We start from the raw sequence: 26,177 nt of genomic DNA, 5'->3' as shown, positions 1-26,177 counted from the left end.
AGATTTGAAAAGTCCTCTGAAACAGTACAATGTGAAGTGCAGTTCAAAATTTAGCAAAGTGTGGCTGTACATACAGACACAAATAGATACAAAGAGGCGCAGACACATACACTAGTCACACAACACAAGGTATTCATTGTGCTGATAAGGGATGGGAGGCCCTGCTGCTTTGAAATGCTGAGTAGAGGAGGGAGAGCGTCTGCCGCAACTGTAGGAACATCTGACCCCCCACGACGGATAAAAATGAGGGATGGGATCATTGGGACTGCTCTATTCAGAACACACCCCCTTATCTGCTGCAATTAATATTAAAACTCCCTAACACAAATAAATGAAAACATGAGTGCCTCAAAATATGAATGCTACCATATGCCATGCTTTGGGCTCTGTAAAGTTCTCTCTGTTGGCCTCTGTGCGTGCATGCCATTTGTTATTCATTTCCCAAAGAGGGAAGAGGATATTTAGAAAATCAGTGTTCAACCAACTGAGCTCAGAGGGGAAATCCACAGCAGAGGGTCAAAGAGCAATTAAAAGTCAACGGATTTCTCCAGAAGCCAACCACTGTATCTCCACCTATTCTGTGACCCCCCTCGTGTACAGAGCACTGGGGGAGGGGGCTATAGGACAAGGGGGTGCAGGGTATTGATGTTCCAGACCATAATTTTCCACAACTGATGAACTGTGAAATGCAACAAAAGCTCCCATTATCACCAGAGGGATCTGGAGTCCATGGAGCAATAGGAGAGAAAAGGAGGTTAAAAAAAAACAAAAATCAAAAACAAAAAAACGCTTCTGTTGAATAAAATACACGTCACAGAAATCAGACTGTGAAGACCCAGATGGTCGGTCCATTTTAGTTCTCAGGTCCTCTGAGTATGGTGACCATTTAACAGTGAGACAATGTGATATTTCTGGGTGACTTGTAGTCAATAGTGAGAACTTATAAGACATTCAGAGGCTAAATTTGAGCTATGAGAGATCATTCCTTCCTTGACTTATATTCAATAACAATTTTCTCGGAATATATCATTTCAGTATCTGGAAACCAAAGCTGAGTGAGAGTGAAACATAATGTTTTTACTTCCCAAGATGAAACATTAGCTCTGTTCCTATTGACTTCATTTTTATAAATGCCAGAGAATATTTGCTGATTTGCTCTTTCACAGTGTAACATGCGATTTCGAAACATCTAAACACTTTTTTAAAAAAGAGCTAATGATTTTTCATTCTTCAGCTTCTCCGAGGTTCCTCACCCATAGTTTATGGCAAAGGAGGAAATGTTCTGCTCCAAACTTTAAAAAAAAAAAAAAAAAAAAAATCAACAGAAAAGCCTGTGGGAGGCTGGAGTCGAGGGGGCCCCCCTGTCATCCTGCGATGGCAGTGTAAACGGTGAAGCAACACTGAACGCCTTGATGGCGCCCAGATATACAAGTCACACACTCACACAGTACAACATCACAGAGCAATGCCTGATATTGTCTGCATGCCAACTTTTCACCAACTTCACTTCACCAAACTTTTTTTTTCCTCCCTCTGTAGGAGTAAACATTTCCTCCTCTTCACACTTTAAAAAAGTACTCTCATTTCCATTCATGTATAACCAAAAAAAAAAAAACACAATAACTATGCGGTGATAATGATAGGAGGTGATATAATAGTGTGGTGGGGCGATGATACTGAAAATAAGGCAAATAGAAAGCAGTAATCATAGCAGCAACAAATGCACTGCACAAAAAATGGACTGTGCACTAAACCACACCCGCCTTAAGTACTGCTACATCTGCAAAGTTTCCCGTTTTCCCAAGGCACATACTCAGTTTGTAATAATATTTGCAGGTCTGCTACTTAAAATTCTTGGTAAACAAAAGAATGTCTTCCATTTCTTGTGGGTGGCCGTTGTTATGTGTGCTGAAAGTAAAGATTTTTCAGTGTTCCAGTAAACACAACACAGTATCCAGTGGACTTATTCAAGGGAGCATATTATGCTTTCCCTTATTATCTGTCATATGACTATTGTTACAGTAGTAGACACTCATATTAAACATTGCCAAAGTACTGAGTGTATGTACATGTAATCCCAGTGAGCCAAAAGCCATAGACAGTTTTTTTCTACTCTTGGCTTTGATGATGTCAGGGAGAGCAGATATCCCTACTATGGTCATTTCAGGCACACAGCTCTGGCTACGAGCTCAGAAGCCTTGCCCATCTGCTGTTCACACCTTCTGTTCGTTAGAGGCAGCCAATCAGAAGAATTTTGGCTTAAAGGGACGGGGAAGAAACTTATTTTAGACAGAGGATGAACTGAGCAGCTGCACTGAGGCCCAGTATGAGATAAATAAGGATTATTTTCAACTGTGAATCATGCAAAGCTCCTCTAGTAGAGCCCAAAAGTAAAATTAGAGCTGGAAATGAGCATAATATGTATCATTCAATATTTCTAAGTGGAGGGCTGTGAAAGACTTCATCTGATAAAAGGTGAAAAATATGTGTTAGTCATACAGTAATAATCAGAAAGCTTACCAGCTGATTCTGTGTATTTTATGCATAGAAAAATTGCAGTTTTGGAGCTTTAAAACCTGCAAATACTGACACAAAATGATAAGTGTAATAATTAAAAACAGAATTGGAAAGCTGTAGAAGATTTATAGCAGCCTCGAAATTGCAATTAAGGTTACCGTGAGCTTCTGATATCAACAATACCTCTCATTTGTAGAAAATTATTTCAGACATGTCAACACAGTTTGCAGAATGGCTGGAAATGCACTCCTTCTGGGAATTACAGCATAGCAAAATCAACACTAATGCAACTGATTTGGAAATATTACAGAAGGTACTGTTTGTTGCCAAGTGAAGCCACACATGCAATACAAACTGAAACAAATACAAAGCACAACAAAGTAAGTTAATTTAGCTTGTGTGTCTGGTGTGAATACAAGGTTTACACTGCGGCTAACTGGCTACATCAGACAATGAGTCGGGATAAGTGGGACAAGTTTTACTGTTCTTCTTATTTTGGTAGCATGCTGCTTTTTGGCTCTCTAATAATTACATTAGAACAAACACACTTTGTGTCTTTAAATGCTCTGACTCATTTTGGCACCCACACTTGACCAACATCTTTGGTCATAGCACAAAGGTGATGTGGCACCCATAGTCACAATCAAAACCCAATGAATTCACATCAGAAATTGAAATTGAAAACAAAAGCACTGCTATTCAAGGCTGAGCCACAACATGCCCATAACAGGAAGTGGGATTTTCTGCTAACACCTGTTTAATGGACTTCTCTTGAGCCTGGTCTGGGCTGGCTGACAAGTCCATTGGGGCTTGAAGGCTTGGAAGAATGAGTGTTTGGAAGAAATAAGAAGACGGTAAAAATTCAGCCAGTGCCCGACGCTCATGCAAAGTTTATAGCACAGAATGTGTCGGAGAGAATATGATGAGATCCTTCCCTCACTGCGGTATCTATAACCTTCACACTGGTCAGACAGATACAGTGTGGCTGTCTAACAGTTATCTGCAGTGTTGAACAATATTAGACCGATTCTCACTATGCTGGTAGTTGAATTTATCAAGTTACAGAATGAAAGATTGAAAGGTTTGCATTTGGAGAACACGGGGAAAAAGTGGGCAGGATATAGGTTTCAAGTCATAAAATATGGAGGTTAAAACTACAGACAATAGGCGCCCTTCTGCTAGACTGTATAATAACTAAACAGTCATCTTTATTTCATATGACCCCTTGTGAATCAGGGAGCAGTCAAAAGCAGCTTCTTCTTTCTTTCTCCAATTTGCATATTTTGTTAGTTTTTATTGTTGCCAAAGTAAGTAAAGATATAATGCATATTCCTGCAAAAATATGTTTTCAATATTAACAATACTCATGAAATCAAAATTCATTTAAGCATGCTGTAAGAGATTGACATTCTGTCACTATCTTTAACATTTCTACAAATACTTTTTGGTCACCCCATCCTAGAACAGACACAAAAATTAGAGAAAGTACACTTCACTCTTGTACAAGGGTGTATACTACATAATGTCTTTGTATTTATATAATCTATAACAATAAGCTGGATATAATTAATGTTTACAAGGTATTCACATCATGTTACACTCGTGTGTGCAGGAATATTAGTATATTATGCACCCATACTACATAATGTTCTGATATCAATGCATTATGTGTAACATCACTATAATTATAAGGCAATCATGTTGTTGCTGAGCAGTAGGTATGGCTTTAATATTGCTCAATGATGAGTCATAGCCTGTACTATTTATGGCCATGAGTCATTCCTGGCCAGCAAGTTAGACAATGCTCAGCCAATCAGAAGTTGGCATCACAGGCTAATCAATAAGGCTACAGCCCAGAACTGATGTTACTATAAACAGACTGGCTATTTAGCTAGAAATTTGGGATTTCCAGTTTCTCACTATCTAGCTACTGCCAGCTGTTCAGTGAGCAGCCTGAAATTCTCCATGTTGTTTACTCCTCACTTCAGATAAATACAGCCAAAGAATACAAAGAGTACTAAACATCCAGGAATATCGTGTTGCACATTATTGAAGGGTAAAGAAAGCATGCCAGATTTCATGGCTCTACTCCTTATGGCTTTGGAGTCTGTAGACTGGAAAGATTGTTTGTGGATGGACAGATGGACTGTATGGCAACGATATCGTCCCGGTTTATATACACGGGAGGATAAAAAAGGACAAGTTTCTCTAAAAAATATTGGAAAAAAAAAAGAAAGAAAACAAAGCTGTCAGTATAATAATGATGGAATTTCTGATTACTCTGCATAATTGGAGAAATTAGCTATTTTGTCCTTTTCCATGCTTCAGCAATTTGAGATCACATAAAGCAGAGATACTGGCAATCCAAATGCCTCTGGTAGGGAACAAACAGTAGGGAATTAAACAAATACATAAATAAATGTATTTAACACAACACTAACTTGTTTATTTGATTCATACTTCGCTTGAGAGTTTCTATATAAAACATAATTTATATACTTAGATAAATATATATGGTGCAAACATTAAAAACATGCACCAGAGAATATTCAAACTGTGTCATCAATTGCAGTGTTAAACAGGGGTTTGGTGTTATTAAAATCAATGTGGGTGGCATTATGTTGTTGATAGTTTGCAGATTTATTTCGTGCCTGATTCTTTTTTTTTTTTTTTTTTTTAGTGAAGTTTGACCTCATGTTGTGAGTCCCTTGGTAATTTTTGGAATTTGAGTTCCTACAAGTTCTGGTCTTACAACTTTTAATTTGATTGCTCCACCTATTGATTATATATACTGCAGGGTTTCATCTATTTTTTCAGTCGTCTATAACATGACAGAAAAAAAAAAAACAACAACTCCTAATTACTATTTGGTTCAGCCTAAGCTGAGGTCTTCACATGGCCTGTTTTGTCTTAATTTAAAGTCTTCAAATAAAAAAGGAGAAGAATTTCAAGCATCTAAACTGTTGCAGACTCTGCCTCTGCCTGTTTACTAATTACAGCACAATCTATCTAGCAGCCCTGTCTGCGGTAATGTGGCTGCAGCTTTGAGCTTGTTGAAATACTTAAAGTGTATTTTATGGCTCATATGATGAAAAATGCTGCACTAATAAAGGAGAGTGTGTGAAGTTAAGTACAATAATGGAGACGCGCTGTAGTGCGTACAACCTTCGCCTCGACTTGTTTGTTGAGGGTTGATTAGGCTAATTAAATCACCAAAAAGAGACAGAATTCCCTTGAGCACAGATTAAAATCATGTGTGAAAAATTCTGCTTAAACATTGCCTGCTGGGTAATTATACAAAAATAATAACTCGGGCTTTGTTTGCCACTCCAGATAGCTATCAGTAATCAAACAACGGAACAATAAGCTATGCTGAAAGAATTCATGGATTATCCACATTTTTTTTTTTCTGCTTTTAGCTTCTTTTGTCCATTTCTTGTGCTTCTGTCATAAAGTGCAATCATTTTTTGCTCTTATTTGGCAAATATAAAAGATAGATCCCCCTGACTTAATACTCTACCAGTTTTATTGAATGGGAGATTTTATTTTTTAATTTTTTTTATTGGTGTTTAATTGCTACAATCTGCCTTTTTTAAATACCAACCAGCAGATCAGAAACTCTATCTTTGTGCTTGTTTTTGCAATCTCACCTCAAAAAAAAAAAAAAATCCAATATAAACTGTTTATGAGACAGACTGGCACAGACAACGCCGCAGCCCCGTGAAAAAGCAGCTGCCTCTTTTCTCTCTATATCATCCTCCTCTAACCCCTGCATTGAGTGTTGCAGTTTGAAATGAGACATATTGCTGCTGACAGCGCACTCGTTTTCTCAAGGAAATGTCAACGTGGAGCCTGTTGACGGAGTGGGATGGTTGAGGCATGGGAGAGTTAAAACGCTCCGGCTGTCTGAAACCTTTAATCGGGATCAGCTTAGAAAGAGGTGAGATTTGTATACCACAATGTAATTCTATGGAGGCACACAACAACCTTGACTTCTATTCACTGGTTAACGTACCAAGAAAAGCTCATGGAAAAGGATGATGAACGTGCAACTTTGAATAACTGATTCTAATGTGAAAAAGGGGTCATTTTAACAAAAATACAAACCCCAAAAGAAAACAAACAAACAAAAAAATAACATTAACCCTCACAAGGTTCAAGAAAAACATCTTTAAATTATAGTAAAATCAACCCAGAGAGCCACTGTTCATCTGAGCCACATTTAAGCTGGCATGTACCATCTGCTGTGTTAAGCACAGGGGTTCAGGCACTCACACTCTGCACTGTAACAATTAAAGAGGTACAATATGTCTAAAGATAAATACAGGCAGTGGTTACATGTAAGGGTTACACATTTCAGTTAGCAATTAATGTGATGTTTATCAGTTACCAGTGAAAAACATATTCTTAAATTAAAATTACAAATGAGGCTACATCTGGATGTTATTTTCTGTAAAAAAAAAAATAAGTAGAATATAACATTTCTCATGCTGTTGCTTCCTTTTTTGCTTGTGCATTTCAAAGCCTTCCCAGTACTGGACATAAGCACAAACAAATACTCCTGAGCAGGTTATGTTCAAGATAACAAATCAATACATATAAAAGCACCAACTACTGACCAATCAATTCTTGTGGAAATTGGCAGCACCATTTGTAGATCCTGCAGAGCTCAGTGCAGGGATCATGAGGCTCTCTTAGGAGGGCAAGAGTGTTCAGAGACCATCTAAACCCTTTGGCTTTCCCTGACGAGCATCAATAAGAGAGCTATAGATTCACAGTGGAGGGAATTGTCTTTTCATTGTTCTTTAGGCCTTTGTATAGCAATATAATCCTACAACAGAGACTGATTAAAGCACTAAAGCAATAAAGTCTTGTATTTTATGTCTTTGCAAGCAAGCCTACTTATCGGTTTGAATTATGTTTTTATATATGTTCTCTACACTGGGATTTCAACATGTACACAGTAAGTCATAATCTAACTTTGATTGAAAAAATAAATATATATATGCGCCGTACTTCAAATTAAGTGGAAAAAAAAAACCCAAACTAAATGCGACATGACACAGCATTCTGGATATGGCTATATTTACTGACCCATTTCAAAATGACAAAGGTTAAAAAAAGTTCACATTTTAAAGCTTAAATCAGTCATTTCATTAATGATCCTGATTCATTACAACACCATATGTGATATACTGTGTTATGGCACTGTACTAAATTCCTCTGATTAAGGCAAAAATGAGGTAAAAAAAAAAGAAAAAGCCATACACTGCACCACCTCTTAATTCACTTTGCTTCCTCATTTAGATTTGATTGGCTATGAAATGTCCTGGCCTGCAGGACTCGGGTTTCAGCATTCATCAGCACTTCCTGGTTGTAAATTGATGGCACCGATAGAAGCATACAGTACTTGCATGGGAAAGCAGAAGGACATCAATGCACACACAAGCATGGTTTCCAAACGCAGTTTAAATTATGGAGTTGCACCTACTCAGGAGATTCATTTATGTTTAATGCCATGTGCATCAAAGAAGAGCCAATCTGTGTGTTAGACTGAATGATCATTTTATAGCTCAAAAGCTCTGCAGCAAGGTAAATGAAACACTGATAATTCCCTCGAGTGTCCTTCAGTACGATGCAGTGGCTAGACATAGAGGAAGAGCAGCTACTTCTCAGTTTAATCAACCTGTACTGGAAAACAAAGACGTGTATAAATGTAACATAATTACTTCCACTGATTTTATAAATATGTAGCTTTTATGTTTTTAAGGTTTTCCGAATGCACAATCATCAAAGTTAATTGTTTTGCACAAGAACTGGCTGTTTTGGTGATTACACATTAATTTTGTATGAGCTCAAAGGTGCCCTCCTGAATCCTGCACAAACTCAACCATCAGGGTGAGGCTGTGAGAGCTGTCCAGGCTTTTAAAGGCCAGTCTGAGTCTAACTGGAGGGGACAGTGGAAACTCATATGATGGCAGATTCATGTGCCGGAGTTCAGTGAATGCCAGCTTATTGCTAAGGAAAAGGTCACTGGGCTAGAAGGAGAATTAAAAAGTCTTTACTGAGGAGGGTGGTGTGTGTGATGTTGTCTTCCCTTATCTGTGACCCTGGGATGAAGGCCGCAACCCGAGATAACCACGCTCATATAAGCAGTGCGCCCTCAAGCTACTGCATCTTTTTCTGTCTCGCTCTCCTCTCATCAGGCTTTGGTGTCTGTTACCTTTAGCACTCCAGGAAGCAGACACAAGGCTTTAAAATACACCCGCCTCTACAAGCACAAAATCAATTACCAGAGAGATGAAATTCTCCAATAATGCAGGATAATGATAATTGCCCCGGATCTGCAATGATTTGACTTACGATACAAACCACTATTGGCATTGTAGCAGCGTATTGGCAACCAGAGTAGCTGAAATATCAATGATAATTGTTCCAATGTTGATTTGGAGCCACGTTACTGCCTGGGGTAAACATAAACCAATTGTGGAGAATTGGACTCCATGGTAAGCAGCAGGGGTCATATTTCACTGATGTTTGTGTGATTTGCGATCAGTACAGTACAACAGAGAGAGGAAATGGTTATGTGGGAGCTAACCACTGCCTGTTTAATTGAAATACTCCTATCACACTGACTGCCAGAGACATGAGGGCGACAGCACGGCACAAACTTGCACTAATTCAATAAGTGATAATCAGACTGTTGTTAAGAGGCTGGCATTAATAATCACAAACTCACTTCCAGTGAGTCTAGAAATAGAACGTAGATCAGAAATGGATGGCTGCTGCTGCTCATCCAGTAGTAAGCCAATTTATCCACCATATAGCTGCAGCCACACAAATACTACGACACACTTCAGGCTCAGATGTGGATCAGTCGGAGGTCAGGGAGTCACCCAAAGGGAAAAACGGAGGGTGACTGCATTTTGACAGTAACCTCGCAGATATGGAATCCCATGCCCTCTAACTCACTTTGCCTTCAACCAACCTTGGAGTCAGCCAATCACAGGAGTCAGCATTTTTCAAAAGTGCCTCAGAGATGTCGGGCTGAATAATGTGTCCTATGAATAAAACACATTAGCTACAAAACATGCTGAATTATTCACATTTCAGAGCCTCCTTGCCTCCCTACACTCGAGATATTAGTTCTTCAGTCGTCATATGCTTTGCACATAGTCCTCCGAGTCTCTGTCTCCCTCATGTTCACTCCTTCTCACTTCTCTGCTGATCATTCTCACTGCCTTTGTCATCTGTGTTTTGTTAATCCCTCTCTGTTTCTCTGTCTCTCCTCTCAGCTGACTTTCTGCTGATGGCGAGCGTCTATTTATACTCCTCAAGTTACTACTTTTCCTGGAACATCTCACTATTTATCTAAAGAGCTCTTGAAGCTGTTGTGGAGTGCATTTGTTCTGAGAGAATCTTTGATGATTTGGTAACACACGGTGGCCCAAAATGGATTCATCATTCAGCGCTAATCTGAGGCGACCAGCTGTGAGTTTCAGAGCTAAAGGGACCTGAAATAAAGAGGAGGGTGGTTTGCTAATTAAATACTTGACCTAATATGCATCTTTTCGCTCATTTCACTTTCAGCTCCATCAGGAATTTTTAATTTTCATGATTGCAATATAATTTGCAGAATCAACAGCATCACAGAAACTTGAAAGGGTAACTCAATCAACCAATCACTGCTCTGAATTTTACTTTTTAAATATGAAAATCTGTCTCATCCCATAAAATATCACTAGAATTTGCTCTGCACTTCCTTGTTGAATTTGCTCTGAGATTAGATGCCCTTTGCATTTCAAATCTAATTTTCAAAATTAAAAAAAAAATAAATAAAATAATTGGTTAATTGTTTTATTATTCTGACTATCCCTTAAATTATTTTTGATCATAACATAGAAACTAAATACAGTAAGAAATCCAGCAGATGTGGAAAATGTTCTCCTGACACAGGTAAAAGCACTAAAATGTGCACTTCATCATAAAAATGATCAACATACAATATGAGAAAACTAAAACAGGAAAACATCTTGCTTCCCTTCAGAGCAACTGTGTCCAGCCTCAAAAACAAATGCAGGTAATATAATAAAATAATCATGAGGAACGCTGTGGCTCATTAATATGTCGGACCACTGCGTCTGAACACTTACTGCATGTGTAAAGGTGCTGCTCAGTTCAAGAAAAACAAAAAAAAAAAAGAAAAGCTGGTGCATTTGGTCTCACAATAATGCTCCACTTATACACACAGTTATATTTTTAGTCCACCTGTGCACTATTTCACCCACCTAGAAATTGTTTGAATTTTTAGGGCACTCACTCCAACCCAGTGTCGCTTTAAGACAAACGCCGGTGCAACAGCAAAGCTGGGACGTCTTCTTTTTTTTTTTTTACTTTGAAAGCAGAACGACTGAAGAAACTATATTTTTTATATGAGTCTTTTGTGTGTGGAGAGAGAGGTGAGCGCTTGTGTTTTCATTGAAAAGTCACATTATACAGTGTTTTCTGCCGTGTCAACAGCACATCAGACGGTGTTTGCAGTGCACAACAAGAAGCAGCTCTCTAAACAGCAGAACATGACGTCAATGGGCACAAACCTCTATTTCTTCAGCCACAGTAAGGTATCTGAGTCACACAGGCTTTTGAAAGTGTCTGTCATGGCTGTGGGGTTGAACAAGCCGAGAAGCAACTCGATACACAGGAACAGATAAGAAAGCGGCCTCGGGATGTCTTTTTTTTTTCCTACTAGGCGTACAACTAAAAAAGTTTCACTTTTCAGTGTACTCACCAGGGCACAGTACGTCTCTGGAGGGTCTCCACAAGTGATGTTGGGGGGATCTAGAGTCACCTTTAGGTACTGGGTCATATCTGCTGCCTCGGGTTGGCAGGCCATGTAGTCCCAGGTTAAGCCTTCATCTGAATAAACCTGGGACTTGCACACATCATAATGTCCCCATGCTGCAGGGTAGTGCTGCATGGCTGCCTGGCAAACACCAGTCCACAGTGCTTGCAGCATCAGCGCAAAGTGGAAACGCATGACTGGCCCTTTCTCAGCTCCTCGTTAAGGAGCTGTATCTCCTTCTGAAGGGTGTACAAACAAGGGATCGCTCTTCGACTTCCACTTACTACACTTCACTCAAGAAGAGTGAGGAGGCATGCCAGACTCCCTTTAGGTGGGACAAGGGTTGTTTTAGAAGTGTTTTTCAGTACAATTTCTGTCTCTTTCAGGTTTTGGGGGGTGGTGGGGCTACCAGCCCATTGAGAAGATAAGACAGGACCGAGGGAGGGAGGAGGATGGTGGAGGAGAAGGAGGAGGAAGAGGGGGGAGGCAAGACGGAGATAGCCCTCTGACACGCTGATAGGAAGATGAGTGGCAGGTCTCCTCAGCTTGCCTGGCTGTCAATCATGGTCCTCGTCCTGCGTGACGATCTGGCACTGCAGAGAAACAGGAGAAGAAGAAGAGGTGGGGTGAATATACCTCACTTATGGGAATAGAATTTGACAGTGAGAGAACATTAGCTGGGGCCACGTCATGAGTAAAAGGTGTACGTGTGAAAAGAAAGTTGGATGGGTGCGAGAAAAGGGTGCCATGCTGGTGTTGGTTGTCCATCACAACAGAGAAAATCAGTAAGTGAGGCCATCAGGGTAAACTGGATCCTGCTGCTTCCACACAAAACCCTCATCACACTCAGTGGTATTAAGCCTACAGTGTTACAGTTTTCCCACAACCACTACACTCTCCTTACACTTCAACCAACTCAAACACCCAGCAATATATGGGAAGAAATGTCAGAGAGCATGAAGAACATAAAGAAATACAATGTGTTGCTGATTTATGGAAAGTTTTTACCTTAGTGCTGCTTTAATCAGAAATGCTGGACAGTACTGCAAAAGACTACTTAATGGTTTAAACTAAATGTAAATTCCAGTTATTAGATATCCATTGTAAAATATAATACTGTACTAGAGTACTGGCGCAAATCAGATTTATTTGTTCAGCACCACTTTATGTAGGCGCTTTATGGCATAATACAACAATAAAATGAAGTTTAAAAAATTTTACAAAACCACATAGCTGTACACACACAGTCAGACACACATTTTTTATATTTCTAACACTGCATGTTCATTTGTGCATATTCAATTCAATTCAGTTTTATTTATATAGTACAAAAGCATGACAACAGTCACCTCAGGGTGCTTTATATTGTAAGGTAGAGACCCTGCAATAATACATAGAAACACTTATTCATAAAATCTATGTATCATGTATATAAAAACACAAATACTAATAAACACCATTGCTATCAGTGCATAGATGCTAAATGCTATCTTGCAGTACAAAACTTATGTCCTGTGTAGTAACTGCGTCACCTGCACAGGGGAGTGAAAACGTGAACTTGCACAGCTGAAATCAGCTGTGCAGTGAATAACCAGTTTTCCCCAAAGTAGTTCAAAAATAAAAGTTGGCAACATCAGGTGTATTATGATACTTTAACGGCTATAATGAGCACTAGAGTCAATGATCCGACAGGGAGTCATGGGAGGCTTTTATGTCTGTGTTGTCATTAATAATATATAAATATTGTTTTTCCAGTTCAAGGGTTTAAGTTCTTGATTAAATGTACTCAAACAGAGACTGATTGATTTTTTTTTTCACTTTGAAGCACTGGTAAGCCACATTTTGACAAAATACTCACTTATAAAGCTGATGTAGCATTTGCTGGAATGATAAAGAGCATGAAGGACAAAGAATAAACAGGGTAATATTATTAACTATATACCTGATTAATGAAAATCCGATTATGACTATGTTCACCTGGGAGTGTTTGTCCCAGTTGATATAATCAAGCATGCAGGGGTCCATGAAAATCTAGCTCATCTGGCTCACAATGTATCACAATTCACAGGTTATTGTAATGTGTGAGGTACAGAAAGAAAGTGATGGGTTTTCTTGTCACTGGTTGGCATTATTACACAAACTAATGAGAATTAAAATCCACTGAAAAAAAACAAACAAATGTGACCTTGACTTGAGCACAGTTTGGGTGAAGCCCCATTGTGTGGTTATTGCATGTAACTTTGATTAAATTCTGACCAGAGTAGCGATTCTTTTGAATTATGGGCAGATGGTCAGACAACAGGCCGCTCACCATGCTGCAAGCTCATCAGTTTGATGAGCTAACATTGGACTCATGAGGTTGAGAGGGGTTAACAATAAGCTTGCTAGCGAGCTGACATCTAGAAATGAAGTGCAAAGTTCTGTGTAAGGTCATTCTAGCGAGATTTAAAAAAAAACTAAATACTGTTGAGGATTAATGAAGTTTTGTTAGTTGATAGTTATTTATTAAGCTAGTTATTGTGCCAGCTTGTGACAGCTCATTAGATACCATTGTAATACAAGAGCAGTTTTGGAGGTTTTTGGGTTAAATTGTTCTCAATACAGGTACACACTGACGGTCAGTCTACGCAGGTACAGTGCTTGTGTGTGTATGAGCAGCAGAGACCTTTGGTATCAAATCCTGCACTCTGTGATCCTGGAGGCTGTAAACCTTGTAATTTCAAAACCTTAGCTTAAAGCCATACTACACTGACTTTTTTAAAGTCACTACAGGAGTAAATGATGACTGGAGAATGACTCATCGACTCCTGGAGCTCCAAAATACTGTATACGTGACACATCACACTTCATCATAACAATATCTTCAGCGAGGTAGTGGAGGCTTTGACCCTTTTGACCCAGAAACAGGGTTGATACATCTTCACGTAACAAGTGCATAGTAAGAGATGAGCTCATGAGAGTTGTCAGAATGAATCAAAACAGTAAAACTGGAGGCCATAAAATAAAAACAATGAGCTCAAAGAAGGTGAAAGGCTGTATCCTCTTCTGTGGGTTCGTCAATACAACCAGCACACTTCACATTAAATTTATCAGTTATCTGATCCATAATTAATATTAAACAACTCATTATAGCTGTCTTAACTGACTTTGGGGTGAATCATACTGCCACAAAAATTAAGTGGCCACATTTTAGTTTACTGGAAAACGATGCAACTACTTTGTGACTGTTTACAGGCTTTAAAGGAGTCTCACAGATGGTGAATCACCCACTGCAGGAGCCACAGTCCTACAGCACATACAATGATTTACTTCATAAGGTCTATAGGATCCATTTATAACTGCCAACCATTTTGGGCTATGGCCTCATTTTTTTTCTTCTATCTTTAGCCTCATTTTCTTTCCCCTTTTTATTCCCTTTTTTTTTAATGTAGATTTTTTTTTTTTATTAACCTAAAACATCTTTCAAGTACAGTTGTCTCCAACTCAGCATTTATCTTTGTATGTCAGGAATAAGCAGCAGTAGGCCAGATAACCAAGGTCATGGGTTATGTGAAGACTTCCTGCTTCCTGCCTTCAAACATCAGCCCAGCTGAGAGTGATTGATGGAGACCAGAGTTGGAGACTGAAGGCTTCCGACTCTGGCCATTTTCGTGCTGCTCACTCAGAGTATGTGTGCAGTGACAAAACACAGTTTGTAGTCATCCCTGATCAATTTGACCTAATAGACACGAAATGAGGTCTGAGTGATCACCGATGTTCACTGGCAGTGGGGGTAGGATCGTTTTAATTGCAAACCTGATGCAAATTAATGCTAATTGCAATTAATGATTAGATTAGATTAACCCAGCAGTGTTAAATAAACCGTAAGGGCAAAACTATGGGTAGAACTGGATCATGCTGCTGTACTGTAGAGTTTTTTTGTTTGTTTGTTTGTTTTAATTCTCAGAAGTTTCATAAAATCTGAAGTTCAGAATTATCAAGATGTGCTAGGAAGAAGCAGCTGAGCACAAGCTATGACAGAATTATAAAGGGAAGTGTAGTGTGAGGGTGTGAGATATATGTGAAAAATAATACACTTTATATAAAAGCTGGATTAACATTTAATGGTCTACCTGAAGCCTAAAGATGTGTTAAAACTTCTAAACAAGTCTCAACACAATAGAGACAGTGATAAATGTGAAGATGAAGGGAGTCCACAGAGCACAATGTAAAGACATATTTAGCTCTATTTCACATGTAAATGTGGCAATAAGGCTATTTTTATTTGCCTCTTAAAATGTAAATTGGATGCATTGTACCAAAGTACGGCAGATATGTGATGCTTCTGTGTTTCACGCTGTGGCATTTGGAGTCATTTCAATCTGACTGAATGTAAATCATAATTTTTAGAAACAGTCAAGGTCAGGGGCAAAGCCACAGAAGCATACAAATACGCGGCGCAAGGCAGCAGAGGCGCAAAGTGGGAAAAATATCCATTAATACTGCTGGAAAGCAGATGATATAGGCAGGAAACCTGTATATGCAAGATACTTAAAAACAGGACATGATAAGATGAAAAAATGTATCCAGTTGATTATTATTTTGCATATCTCGAGTCACAGCATTCATTGTAATGCAAAAGAAAAATTCAATGCGTAAATGGTTGGAAATAAATTGGAATGAAATTTTGCAGGAGAAGAGCGAGAAAAACAATGTAAAATCAGTAAAAAAAAAAAGATGAGCGGTTATTGTAAGTCAGAGGACAGAGGAGGGAGGAAGAGGTTAGGGAGGGGGAGAAGAAATGAAGCACCTTAAATGTAAAATGTAAGAATGTCAATGGGGGAGATGTCAGCAGGTGAGGAAACAGCCAATTATCCAGACGAACTCTTGGCACAGAGCTCCCTGTTCCCATTAAGAGACATAATATTACCGTGTTAAGAAGGAGACTAAAGAGATGGCTGGAAAGTGTCTATGTGTGTAACGGTGTGTGTGCATACTTCACGTGCAAACCTCTGGATAAAAAGTGGTTCGAGTCACGGGTAATGAGACAACAAGCACAGGCGAGGGCTTCGATAACAAGCAATAGAGATCACAAAAGCTGGGTCATTATTACTCCACTGGCCTGGACACAGCAGCCCCTTCCTCTCATTACTCCCCGCTTATAACCCTCTGTCGCCCCAAGCAGACGAGGTGAGAGAGAGAAAAGGGGAGCAGATGGAAGAAGTGTGGATGTGCATCTTAAGTGAGAAAAGGGTTTATTTTAGGGCAGGCTGCTTCCTCCAACCATCGATCAAGGTCTGAGGACATCAGAGGCTCGCTCGCAGGAAGTCTGAAATTCTTCCACGTATAGGAATATATACTGCAACGTATGCACAGAGCAAGTAACAGCGGGAGGTCGTTGAGTGTGAGGGAGGATGGCTGTCAGGGAAAAAAAAAAGTTATTATTTCAAACTTCTAAAAAAAAATGCCTTTTCTATTTCAATAGAAATGCTTATTACTCAATCCCAAATGCCTAGTCATTCAGACGGATATTTTTAGCACATCTGAGATTTAACTGCCTTTTTAAAAGTGTTATTTCACATGTGTATGAAGGTATAATACAATAAAAAAAAAAATTAATTAACAAAAGTTGAAAAACTTCAAGATTTCTTACTGTCCCAGTTGCCACCAAGCTGATTAACAAATGTATTCAGTATAAGGAAAAATCCCCCACCAAACAGCTTCTGTTAGAGGTGGAAACGCAAAATTTGCTGGATATTGTCGAGACTATACCTAATAAAAATTCTGTATTTCACACACACACACACAAAAAAGAGGATCTGCACGGCCTGCAGTGGGACTGTGCCATACGTGTAACCCCAAAATAAATTGCAAAGAGAAAAAAAGGAAAAGACTATGACCAAAGGAATGGCATAAAGCATCCAGGCCCAGGCACTTAAATCAACCAATGCACACTGGCTTCTTCAGGATGTGGAGACACAAAGATACCGACAGAGCAATTACACTTTCACACAACCACAGATGTGCAACACTAACTGCGTGCATCATTTTCTTCTCCAGGCTTGGGAGCCCACGGTGAATTCATGAAGTGAATTGGTTTTAAATCGATTTTTAAAGATTTGTGAGTTTTAAACGTTTAAATGTTACACAAATCATCTGAAGGCAAAGCCAAGTGCTCTAATTACTTTTACCTGCGACTCCTCACTCGGTTGACTCGGGACTACAGGCAAATCTGATTTGCTTCTCAAATCAGATCTTAAGGACAGACTGCTGACTTTCTTGTTTGCAAGTGATCAGATCGGATTTGTGCATCCAGACAGAACCAGAACCAATCTGCATGAGTTGCTGTGGTAACATCATAAGCGTCAGTAACTGCACGGCTCCACTTGTGACGCAGCTTTCTAAGAAGCCTCCCCCCTACAAAGTACCAGCATATAATTTGCTTTGGCATCTGTTATTCTCCATGTTGCTCTACATAGCACTCTGCAAGGAGCAGCATGAATTATGCTCAGACTTACATTTGATGTATTTTTATCTTTTTTTTTTTTTTCCCAAACTTTCTAAATTCAGTCTGGATACAATCATGATATGCCAAGAAACTGGGCTGGCGATTATTTAGTTGCACATACTTATGTCATACACTCATCAGGAACTGTGGAATGGCTTTCTTTCATCTAGATTCGTGTCCCATCATCATTTTAAACTAATTATTTGTTAATCAGAATAGAGTTATATAGCCTAACCCCAGCTACACGTCTCATCAGTTCTCTCTGCTCTGGAAAAGCTTTTTATACAATTCATTCTTTACTTGAGTCTTTCTGGTCATTAAGAGCATACATTTTTAAAACTTTAATCATAGGAAACTGTATTTCCACAAGTGCTTTTGTTAATAAAAAAAAAAAAAAAAAAGTTAAAGAAACCTGCACAGTAGCCTTGTACTTTACAGCAGTGCTAAAGAAAATGATGAAATTCCACTGTGGACATTAATGGGGTTAAACAGAGAGTTAAAATGAGCACAGAGAAACTTTCAAAAAATGAAAATGAAAGCAACACACACACACACACACACACACACACACATACTGTGAAATACGCTAAAGGCCAAACATCCTAGTAAAGCAGCGACAAATGTGTTTTGAGTGGAAGTGAGCTTAAAAACAAGAACAAGCTAGAAAGAGAAATCGACTAAAGATTCTTAAGTACACGTATGTGCAGTTATACATTCATTTTGTTCTGTTCTGTTAAAATATAATAAGTAAAAGCACCAAGTGAAGTGCCTTATCTCGGGTTTAAATTGAAAAGCTTTCCTTCAATGCTGAAGGAACTCTGAGGCAGGACGGGTCTTTGAAGTGCCTGAAATTAAACAGTTTCTTTGTTTCTTTAACAGCAATATTACTGTAAGCACACAAAAAAAAAAACCTCCTGTGTGGCTCAGAGTGGAGTTACTGAGGTAGACTTTTCAGTGACTATGAGGAGTCGAGGGATGACGGTGCATGATAATGAGCCTCAAAATTCTCTCAGATATGAGGAAGTTTGTCAACAGTCTGCGCATTTTCTGAAAAGCAGATTTGCACAGGGGTGGGGGGGTGGGGGGTTGGCACGCAGAAATCCTGGTAGACTGGAGAGCACGAGTCTGGGCGGCTGAAGAGATCACGATTTGCACGCTGAAGAAAAAGCCTTTCATGACTGCACAGCTTTTCAAGAAGGTACTCCAGGATGTGCGCACACAAGTTTCATTGTCAACAATCAAGAGAAAACTTCTTGCAGCGCCTCAGAGGATCCGCCACAAGATGCAAAACCCTGGTAAGCCTCAAAAACAGAAAGGCCACCTGCAGCTCACATAAACATCTAAAAAAAGAAAGATTTGAAGCACGATTCTATGAAATGAGGGAGCAGAAATCAGCTTTTGTCTAAACGTAGAAAGAAGAACGTGAGGAGGAAAAGAATTGAACAGCTCATTGCCCAGAGCACCACCTCAACTCTCAAACATGGAGGTGCGGCTTCCAGTGGAACTGATTACTTAACTGATGACAGAACGCCAGGTGTACAAGAGCAGTTTGAGTGCTCAGGTTCCACTGATGCATTATAAACCTAGTTGAAAAACATGTCATCTTTCCTAAACATTCGGCCAAAGAAACCAGAGAACACTTCAGGGTGAAGATGAGGTCCATCCTCCACTGGCTGAGAGCTGATGCTCCACAGCACAAGAGCTCAATGAGATTGTAGTGAAGACCTGAGAGAGCGTCGAGCACCTGCTGATGTCTGTGAGGCAAAGACTTCGGGCATTTAGTGCAAGAAATGTTCCCAAAATATTAAATCTGAGGATTTTTTTTTACTTAATATGTATATGTCCAAAACTTATGAATACCCATGCTGTGTCACCACTCGGTTGTTTCCATAATGATACAAACAAATTTAAGGAGATGGCACTTTAAAAGACATTTACAGAACTGTGACTGTGATAAAACCTTAGAAGCCACAAAATTAAGCTGCCTAAAAAAAAAAACTTCTCATCACTCCAGGTAAAATATTGACTCGTGCCTTCTTTAGGCAACGTCATAAACCACATACAGTAGACCAGCTCCTGAGGTGTGCACTCACAGCCTGTCTGAAACATCAGGGGACTGTAGACATCAACCCACCAGTGCTGCAACCTGCAAGCTTTTATATTTAAACACATGAATCTTTCACAAGGCCCGGTAGGACTGGGACGGGGTTGTTTGGTCGGTGAGGTCACCACCCATCAGAACAGGCTTTTCACCCAACTGGCTGAGAAACGCCCCTTGGTGTCCTCTTCCGTTTCATCCCTAAGGGCGCACGAGCATGACTGCGTGTTAATCCTGATCATGTGGGAATCTCTTGTAAATCATGCATACAATCAAATAAACTAATGAAAGAGCATAGTCTTCATTATGGATCGCCTTAAATGTGTACATCTAAATCTAAATCCAGCCTTGGGGCGCCTTTGTCCCACTTTAATTCCCATTCTTCCGCTTTCTAATTTCTGCTTATATTTGGAATTAATTTTTGTTGACCACTCGTTTGTGTGGGCTCAGTATTTTCTCCTGCTATTGACGATGTAGTGCCAACATTTTCCACGGCTTCAGGCAGCATTTTTAGTCCTTCTGTGAACAACAGAGGCCATTTTGTCTCCCAGGGCACACCAGAAAGAACTACCAGGTCATAATCTCTTCCAAACCATCTACAGTGGCCCACAGGGGGCAGTACTTACACACCTGCTGCATTATAAACCAATTTGATGAGTCGTAATGTCCCAAAATGTAAAAAAGTGTCCACTTTAGCTCCAAAGGGTGTGCTCAGGCCCGAGCACGGAGGAAAAATTACAAGCCTACAGCTGATATTTGGGCTATTTTCCTGCCTTTCATTTTTAATTTCACACATTTTATGCACTTTCAAGGGCAATTTCTGACCCTGCTCCTGTCCTGTCGCTACCTGCTTTCATCTTTTCTGACTCCACCTGTTTCATATTCCCCACCAGTGCCTTACTATAAGAGAAACAAGAACGTAGGAGAGAGAAGGGGAGAAAGACAGGATGGCAGACAGTCAGAAACAGATGAAAGATAGATAAAGATAGAAGCTGGCTAGGCTTCAGAAAAGGAAAAAAAAAAAAAGCCTCCTGCCTGCTCTCCGCGCTCCACTCACCAGATTTCTCTGCCTGCTTTTTCCAGAATCCCTAATCTTGCCTGTTAACAACCTGCCAATAGGGCCACTGTCCTCATGAATAAACATACGGAGAGAGGAGCACGGCCCTGAAAACATGACAAGCAGTGTTCATGTGAGCACGCCTATAATGCATCCCCGGAGCTCGCCTCCGACTCAGTCCATCACTTAGCACTTTTTTTCCACTTCTTAAAATGTCGCCTCCTTCAATTGCCAGGCTTATGATCTTTTAATAATGATGACAGGTAGCAAATGGGTGGAGTGCTGAAAGCTATGAATCGGCTGTGCGGTGGAGATGAGTGGGCTGACTCACAAGAGCTCAGAGTTAAAGCTCTGCTGTGGGGTTAGACAAATAATCTGGCTGTTTTTGTAAACTGGGCTTTGTTTTCCTCTCCTGCGGTGATAAATGTCTGACTGCGACACCTGCAATAAAACCCAGGCCTTAAGTTCTGTCACCCTGACTTTCATTTGCTAAGTATTTCACTTGCTCTTCTTTGAGATGCTTTTCAACCCACAGGGAAAAAGAGAAAAATGAACAGGATAATATGCAGTGAAAACTGAATAGTGCCGGCTATCAAAAAGCCATGCTGGAACTCGAAGGTAATCATTCCTTAAACAGGATGTGGCTGCAGTCGCTCTTCGAATCAAGCATCTACTGGAGCCAGACAGGTCAGGCCTCTAAAGGCACTCGAGTCCCTGATGGCCGAAGAAGACGTGCTTCACTTGCCTTCGCCAGCTGTATCTACCACCATCCTCTTTCCATCCACCCCACCCCCTTCCTCTGAGCTGCTCAAGCTGCCTTGTGTGCTCTGTGTGTGCGGGAGCAGCACTTTTGACAGGGTGACTGTGGCAATGCTGACCCAAGTCGAGCTGAACACCCTCGGGCGTCAGTTACTCCGGCTCCACATATACAGCAGCGTGTGGGGCACCCGATGAGACAGTGAGACAAGATCACTCCTCTGGCACCCTGCCTTCATGCCTCCCTCCCTTTCTTTCTCTCTGCTTCTCCTCGCCACCGAGCATGCTTCTCTTTGCGACACAGGAACACCTTATGCATTATTAAAGACACTTTTCCTAAAAAGGCTGCTAGCACATTATTCTGCAACCACAGTGACATGTCTGGATGCTCAAAATGTCCACTTTAGCTCTAAAGAATGTGCTCACCCAGGTAGCTCTCTCAAGCTGACAGTATTGTGAAAAGGTTGGAATAGTTACCAGTTTAAAGTGACAGATGCTTTGAACACACAATAGTTGGCTCTTGGTTACCTATGGGTATTGCATAGCTTTAGATAAAGACAAAGCACATAAAGCACAAAGCATGGTGAATTTGCAACTCCTTGTTAAACCAGTGCTGCACATTTAAATCTAATATCTACAAGTGTAGCTGATGCTTTATGTGAAGTGCAAACCGGTTTTCTAAATCCCAAAACCTCAAATTCCCACTGTGTTCCTCCAGTCTGAATTTGGATTCATCCCGAACCAAAGAGCAACGGGTAAAGGCATGTCCTTAAAAGAACAACTGTTAGGTATTAAACTATTCAAGGTAAAAGCATTCCAGCCTTGAAGATTATAGCTATTATAAACAATATCATAACTGCACTACCACATACTGCTGTGTGAACTATCTGCCTGGAGTCAAACTCATTAAGCTCTGAAACGTGTTTAAATCGCACCAAAAGCTACCACTGCAAACGTGTGAAACGTGAACAACACTGAAGCCAAACGTACCGGTACACTTATAAATGTAACAGGCAATGCATTGATGCATTAATTGGTTGTAGCATGACAGTAATATAATTATCCATGACAGATATGCAACGATTTTGCAATAAGTTCCACAAGGGGGCGCCTCTAAAAAAAAATGACCTGAGGAAATTATGTCATGTTTTGGATGAATTCAAGGGCACCTTATTTCTAAATGTTAAGAAGTCCTCAAAATGCTTTAAACTTGATCATGCTGACTAGAAATGAAAGACCAACAACTGCCTGCCCCAGCCCTAACTGTTTATTGGTGGAGATAAAATATCAGCTAAGCCAGACCCACTAACTTCCAACAATGTTAGAATTTATTAACTGGAGTGCAGAAATGATTCCTCCACACACAAAAAGTAAACTTTACAAACAAATAGAAAACTCACATTTCTTCAGTGCCTCTTTGGGAGTCCCTCTGCTCTTTAACGCCGCTCAACAAGTTCAGAGCAGCAGAATGAACATGAATGAAGAATGAAGCTCTTTAAGATGCGCTCCTTAACGGGAATGTGATGAGTACGCACGTCAGTCTCCGAGGAATCGCTGTGCGCACCATCTCTCACTCTTGTTTCAATCAAGAGGAGGATTTTCCTGCCACTTCAAAACAAATGACTGATCACCGTCCTGAGGGCTCGGTCAGCACCGCGCCTGGTGGAAACGGGGGGATCTCTGAGCAAGACTCCGGTGCCAAAGTGTCCATCATCCTCTTTTCTAGTGTCATTCCATCACGGTGTCAAACCTGAAGCACAATGATGTCCACAGAAAAGGAAACCCCCACTACTGCAAAAGAAACTTTGACCTGCTGGCGCGCGTCCCTCCTTTTTGCGATCTGTTTCCTATATTTCCAAAGACTGCTGTGAGCGGATCTCTGCGCGGATCTCGTCCCCACTCTCCTCTTTCTCTCCTTCTCCCTGGCAATGAATAGGTTTCAGCCACTCAACAGGGACATGAATCACAGCAATTAGTCTCGGCTGCTGAGAATATCCGCTCGCATTAACGCATCTTCTCCTGGCCGTTTCCCCGGCAAGGCGCAGTACCAACCGCACAGACGGAGATGACGGGGAAAGATAATGCGCTCCGAGGCTCTCTTAGATGAGACGCTCACTCAGCGTGTCCCCCCCCCCCCGCCCCCCACGCATACCTATGGTTTTTCTCCACACCCCTCCAGCCCTTCTCCACCTCGACTTCTACCCCCACCCCTTCTTCACAGACATCAACACGCACAATCCTCTTTCGGGACCCGTTAGAAACTCAAAAGGGAGGGGGTTTGCCTGTAGTTGAACCTCGTATGGTTTAGTTCACACGAGTCGCCTGATCGCGTTAAATTATCCAACAATTGTGGGCGTGAATATAGTCTCAAAGGAATGATTGCATCCGGGCAAAATAAGGGGGGATCATACTCTTGGTGATTACTATTTAAGAGAAATCCGACCATGTGAAAGGAGGGAAAAGCCTGCATTTGTGTTTCTGATTCCACATGCAAAGCCCAGTGTGAACGTGTTGAAATGCTAGGTCCTGGAGCATTATCCAGTTTATTAGTAAAAACAACTGTAATGTTTGTTGTAACAATTCAAAGTGGTGCGTAATTGTTCCAAAATCCCTCTCATGTAGAGAAAAACGGTACCCTACATTAACTCATTGAATGGGCTGTTTGAATTCCAAATACGTGTATACTGAAGCTAGACTGGCATATTATAATCAAGATTTTGAAAAATGAATAAATAAATAAGGAGATCGAAGGCTCCACTGAAGGTGTATATTTTAAAATTTAAAAACTCAATTACTGTGGATGACTCAGTCCATGGGATGACTTGCTTCTAAATCATTTTTTTTTAAAATCAATTTATTACAGTTTTACATTAGAAGTTTAAGATCTGCAGCTTTTAGGATAAATTGGATGACGAAGCGACATGGCTTAAATTAATTTCAGCTTCATCTGTGGCCTACAACAACAACAACAACAAAAACAAAAAATACATAATTGTATTTATTTATTTTTAACTTGCACCCGGTTGTTTTGTGTTATCACCCCTCAACACAAGGAGCAAGAGAAAAGGGGGCGTTAATAAGGTCAACTTGGCGCACAGGTTAACCTGTCAGCCTTACAGTTGAATGAGTCTGTGTCTACAGTCTATCCAGTCTCTAAAGGCCAAGGCAGCCCCCACCCACCCACCCACCCTAAACTGGCCTGTGCCAATGCTTGTAATATTCAAGGATGCTGTTAGAAAGAAAGAAAGAAAAAGACATAAACAGACTTCATAGGAAACGTGCGCTGGGCTTTTTTTTTCTTCCTTTAATACTGAACATCCAGTCTGAGAAGAAAAAAAAAAATGATGGCCAGAGAACTGTGTTCGTCTTATTTACGGTTTAACTTTAAAGTAAAAAAAAAAAAAAAAATCGGCACGCAGCATTACTGATTCATTTTGAGTTAGCCGTGGAAACGCTTCCTGCTTTGGTTCTGTGCGCCTACAGCGCATCCACGTGTCCTTTAAACAGCGCATTCAAGTGATTTACACCCGGATTTTAAGACAATCTTTTTGCTCGAAGAAAGTGTGAAACGGGCCTTTCGTAGTAGGACAGCAGCATTTACGCTACACCTGATTTCATTTTGGTTGTACAACAAAACGTGCAGCTTTTGATTAGTGAATCTCCAGACTCGGGAGAGGATCGTGCTGAATAAAAGCAAAGCAAAGAGAACCTGGGGGAAAAAAAGCATGTGTTCTCAAAATAGCCACCTTACTTTCTCTTCTCACGACGCACCTTTTGGTCACCCGCTTGGCGCGCGTCGTAGCAAAGCTTTAAAAGTTTACGCGCCCATCTATGCGGTCGGACATCAATTAAATCAAAAGAAATCGGCTGTCTGAGCCGCTCACCTTGGTCTTCAGTAGTTCATACCGTCGTTAAGAGCCAGTAATGTAGCCTGTTGCAGCCAAATAAATCCGCTTTAAAACGGGACATCTTAGCGCGGCGCAAGAACGGCAGACTCGTCGACCCGCTTGTCCCTGCCGCTCACGGGAAATGGAGAGGAACTCCCTGTTCCAATGCAGCGTCACTTAGACCTGGACACACAGGTGGAGATTTTACAGGAGAAAATCCCACAAAGTCAAATGTAATTGTATCTTTTTAAGCGTCTGGTTATAAAAAGAGAGCGAGAGAGAGAGACTTGGAGTAGCTCCTTAAAAAAGAGCCTCAGAGACAGCAGAGTGGCCAGGCTCACTGCTCTCAGACACAATGAGGCGGCGAGGCTTTGACAACTGACTTTCACCTGAAGTTTAATTCCACGAAGCGGCGAGCAGCGGCTGAGTGCGACCGTGAACAGAAATATGGTTTCATCACATTAAAAAATTCCATGTGTTTGGATGGTCTGAATCCGGCTGCGACGGACCGTTAAGAAAGGTAGTGTCTAAAT

At 40.5% G+C, this 26,177-nt stretch overlaps 1 protein-coding gene across 4 annotated transcripts in view; it reads right to left on the bottom strand.

The window, feature by feature from the left end:
* The window catches only part of ntng1a (netrin g1a), a 122,393-nt gene extending 96,484 nt beyond the window's left edge, over window positions 1–25,909 (bottom strand). For 3 of the 4 annotated variants that reach the window (XM_030757294.1, XM_030757295.1, XM_030757296.1), the window contains exons 1-2: window positions 25,642–25,907; window positions 11,306–11,952 (exon numbers count right to left, since the gene is read on the bottom strand). In XM_030757294.1, the coding sequence (XP_030613154.1) occupies window positions 11,306–11,554 (249 nt within the window). In that variant the 5' untranslated portion in view covers window positions 11,555–11,952; window positions 25,642–25,907. Of the gene's footprint in view, window positions 1–11,305; window positions 11,953–25,641 lie in introns of all 4 variants that reach the window. The other variant, XM_030757297.1, reaches the window with a different exon arrangement.
* Between the last annotated feature and the right edge of the window lie 268 nt (window positions 25,910–26,177).

This window comes from Archocentrus centrarchus, chromosome 20 (genome assembly GCF_007364275.1).
Source record: "Archocentrus centrarchus isolate MPI-CPG fArcCen1 chromosome 20, fArcCen1, whole genome shotgun sequence".
In the NCBI taxonomy this organism is placed as follows: Eukaryota; Metazoa; Chordata; class Actinopteri; order Cichliformes; family Cichlidae; genus Archocentrus; species Archocentrus centrarchus.
Note: the sequence above shows the minus strand (reverse complement) of the source record. Positions and strands in the feature narration are given on the sequence as shown.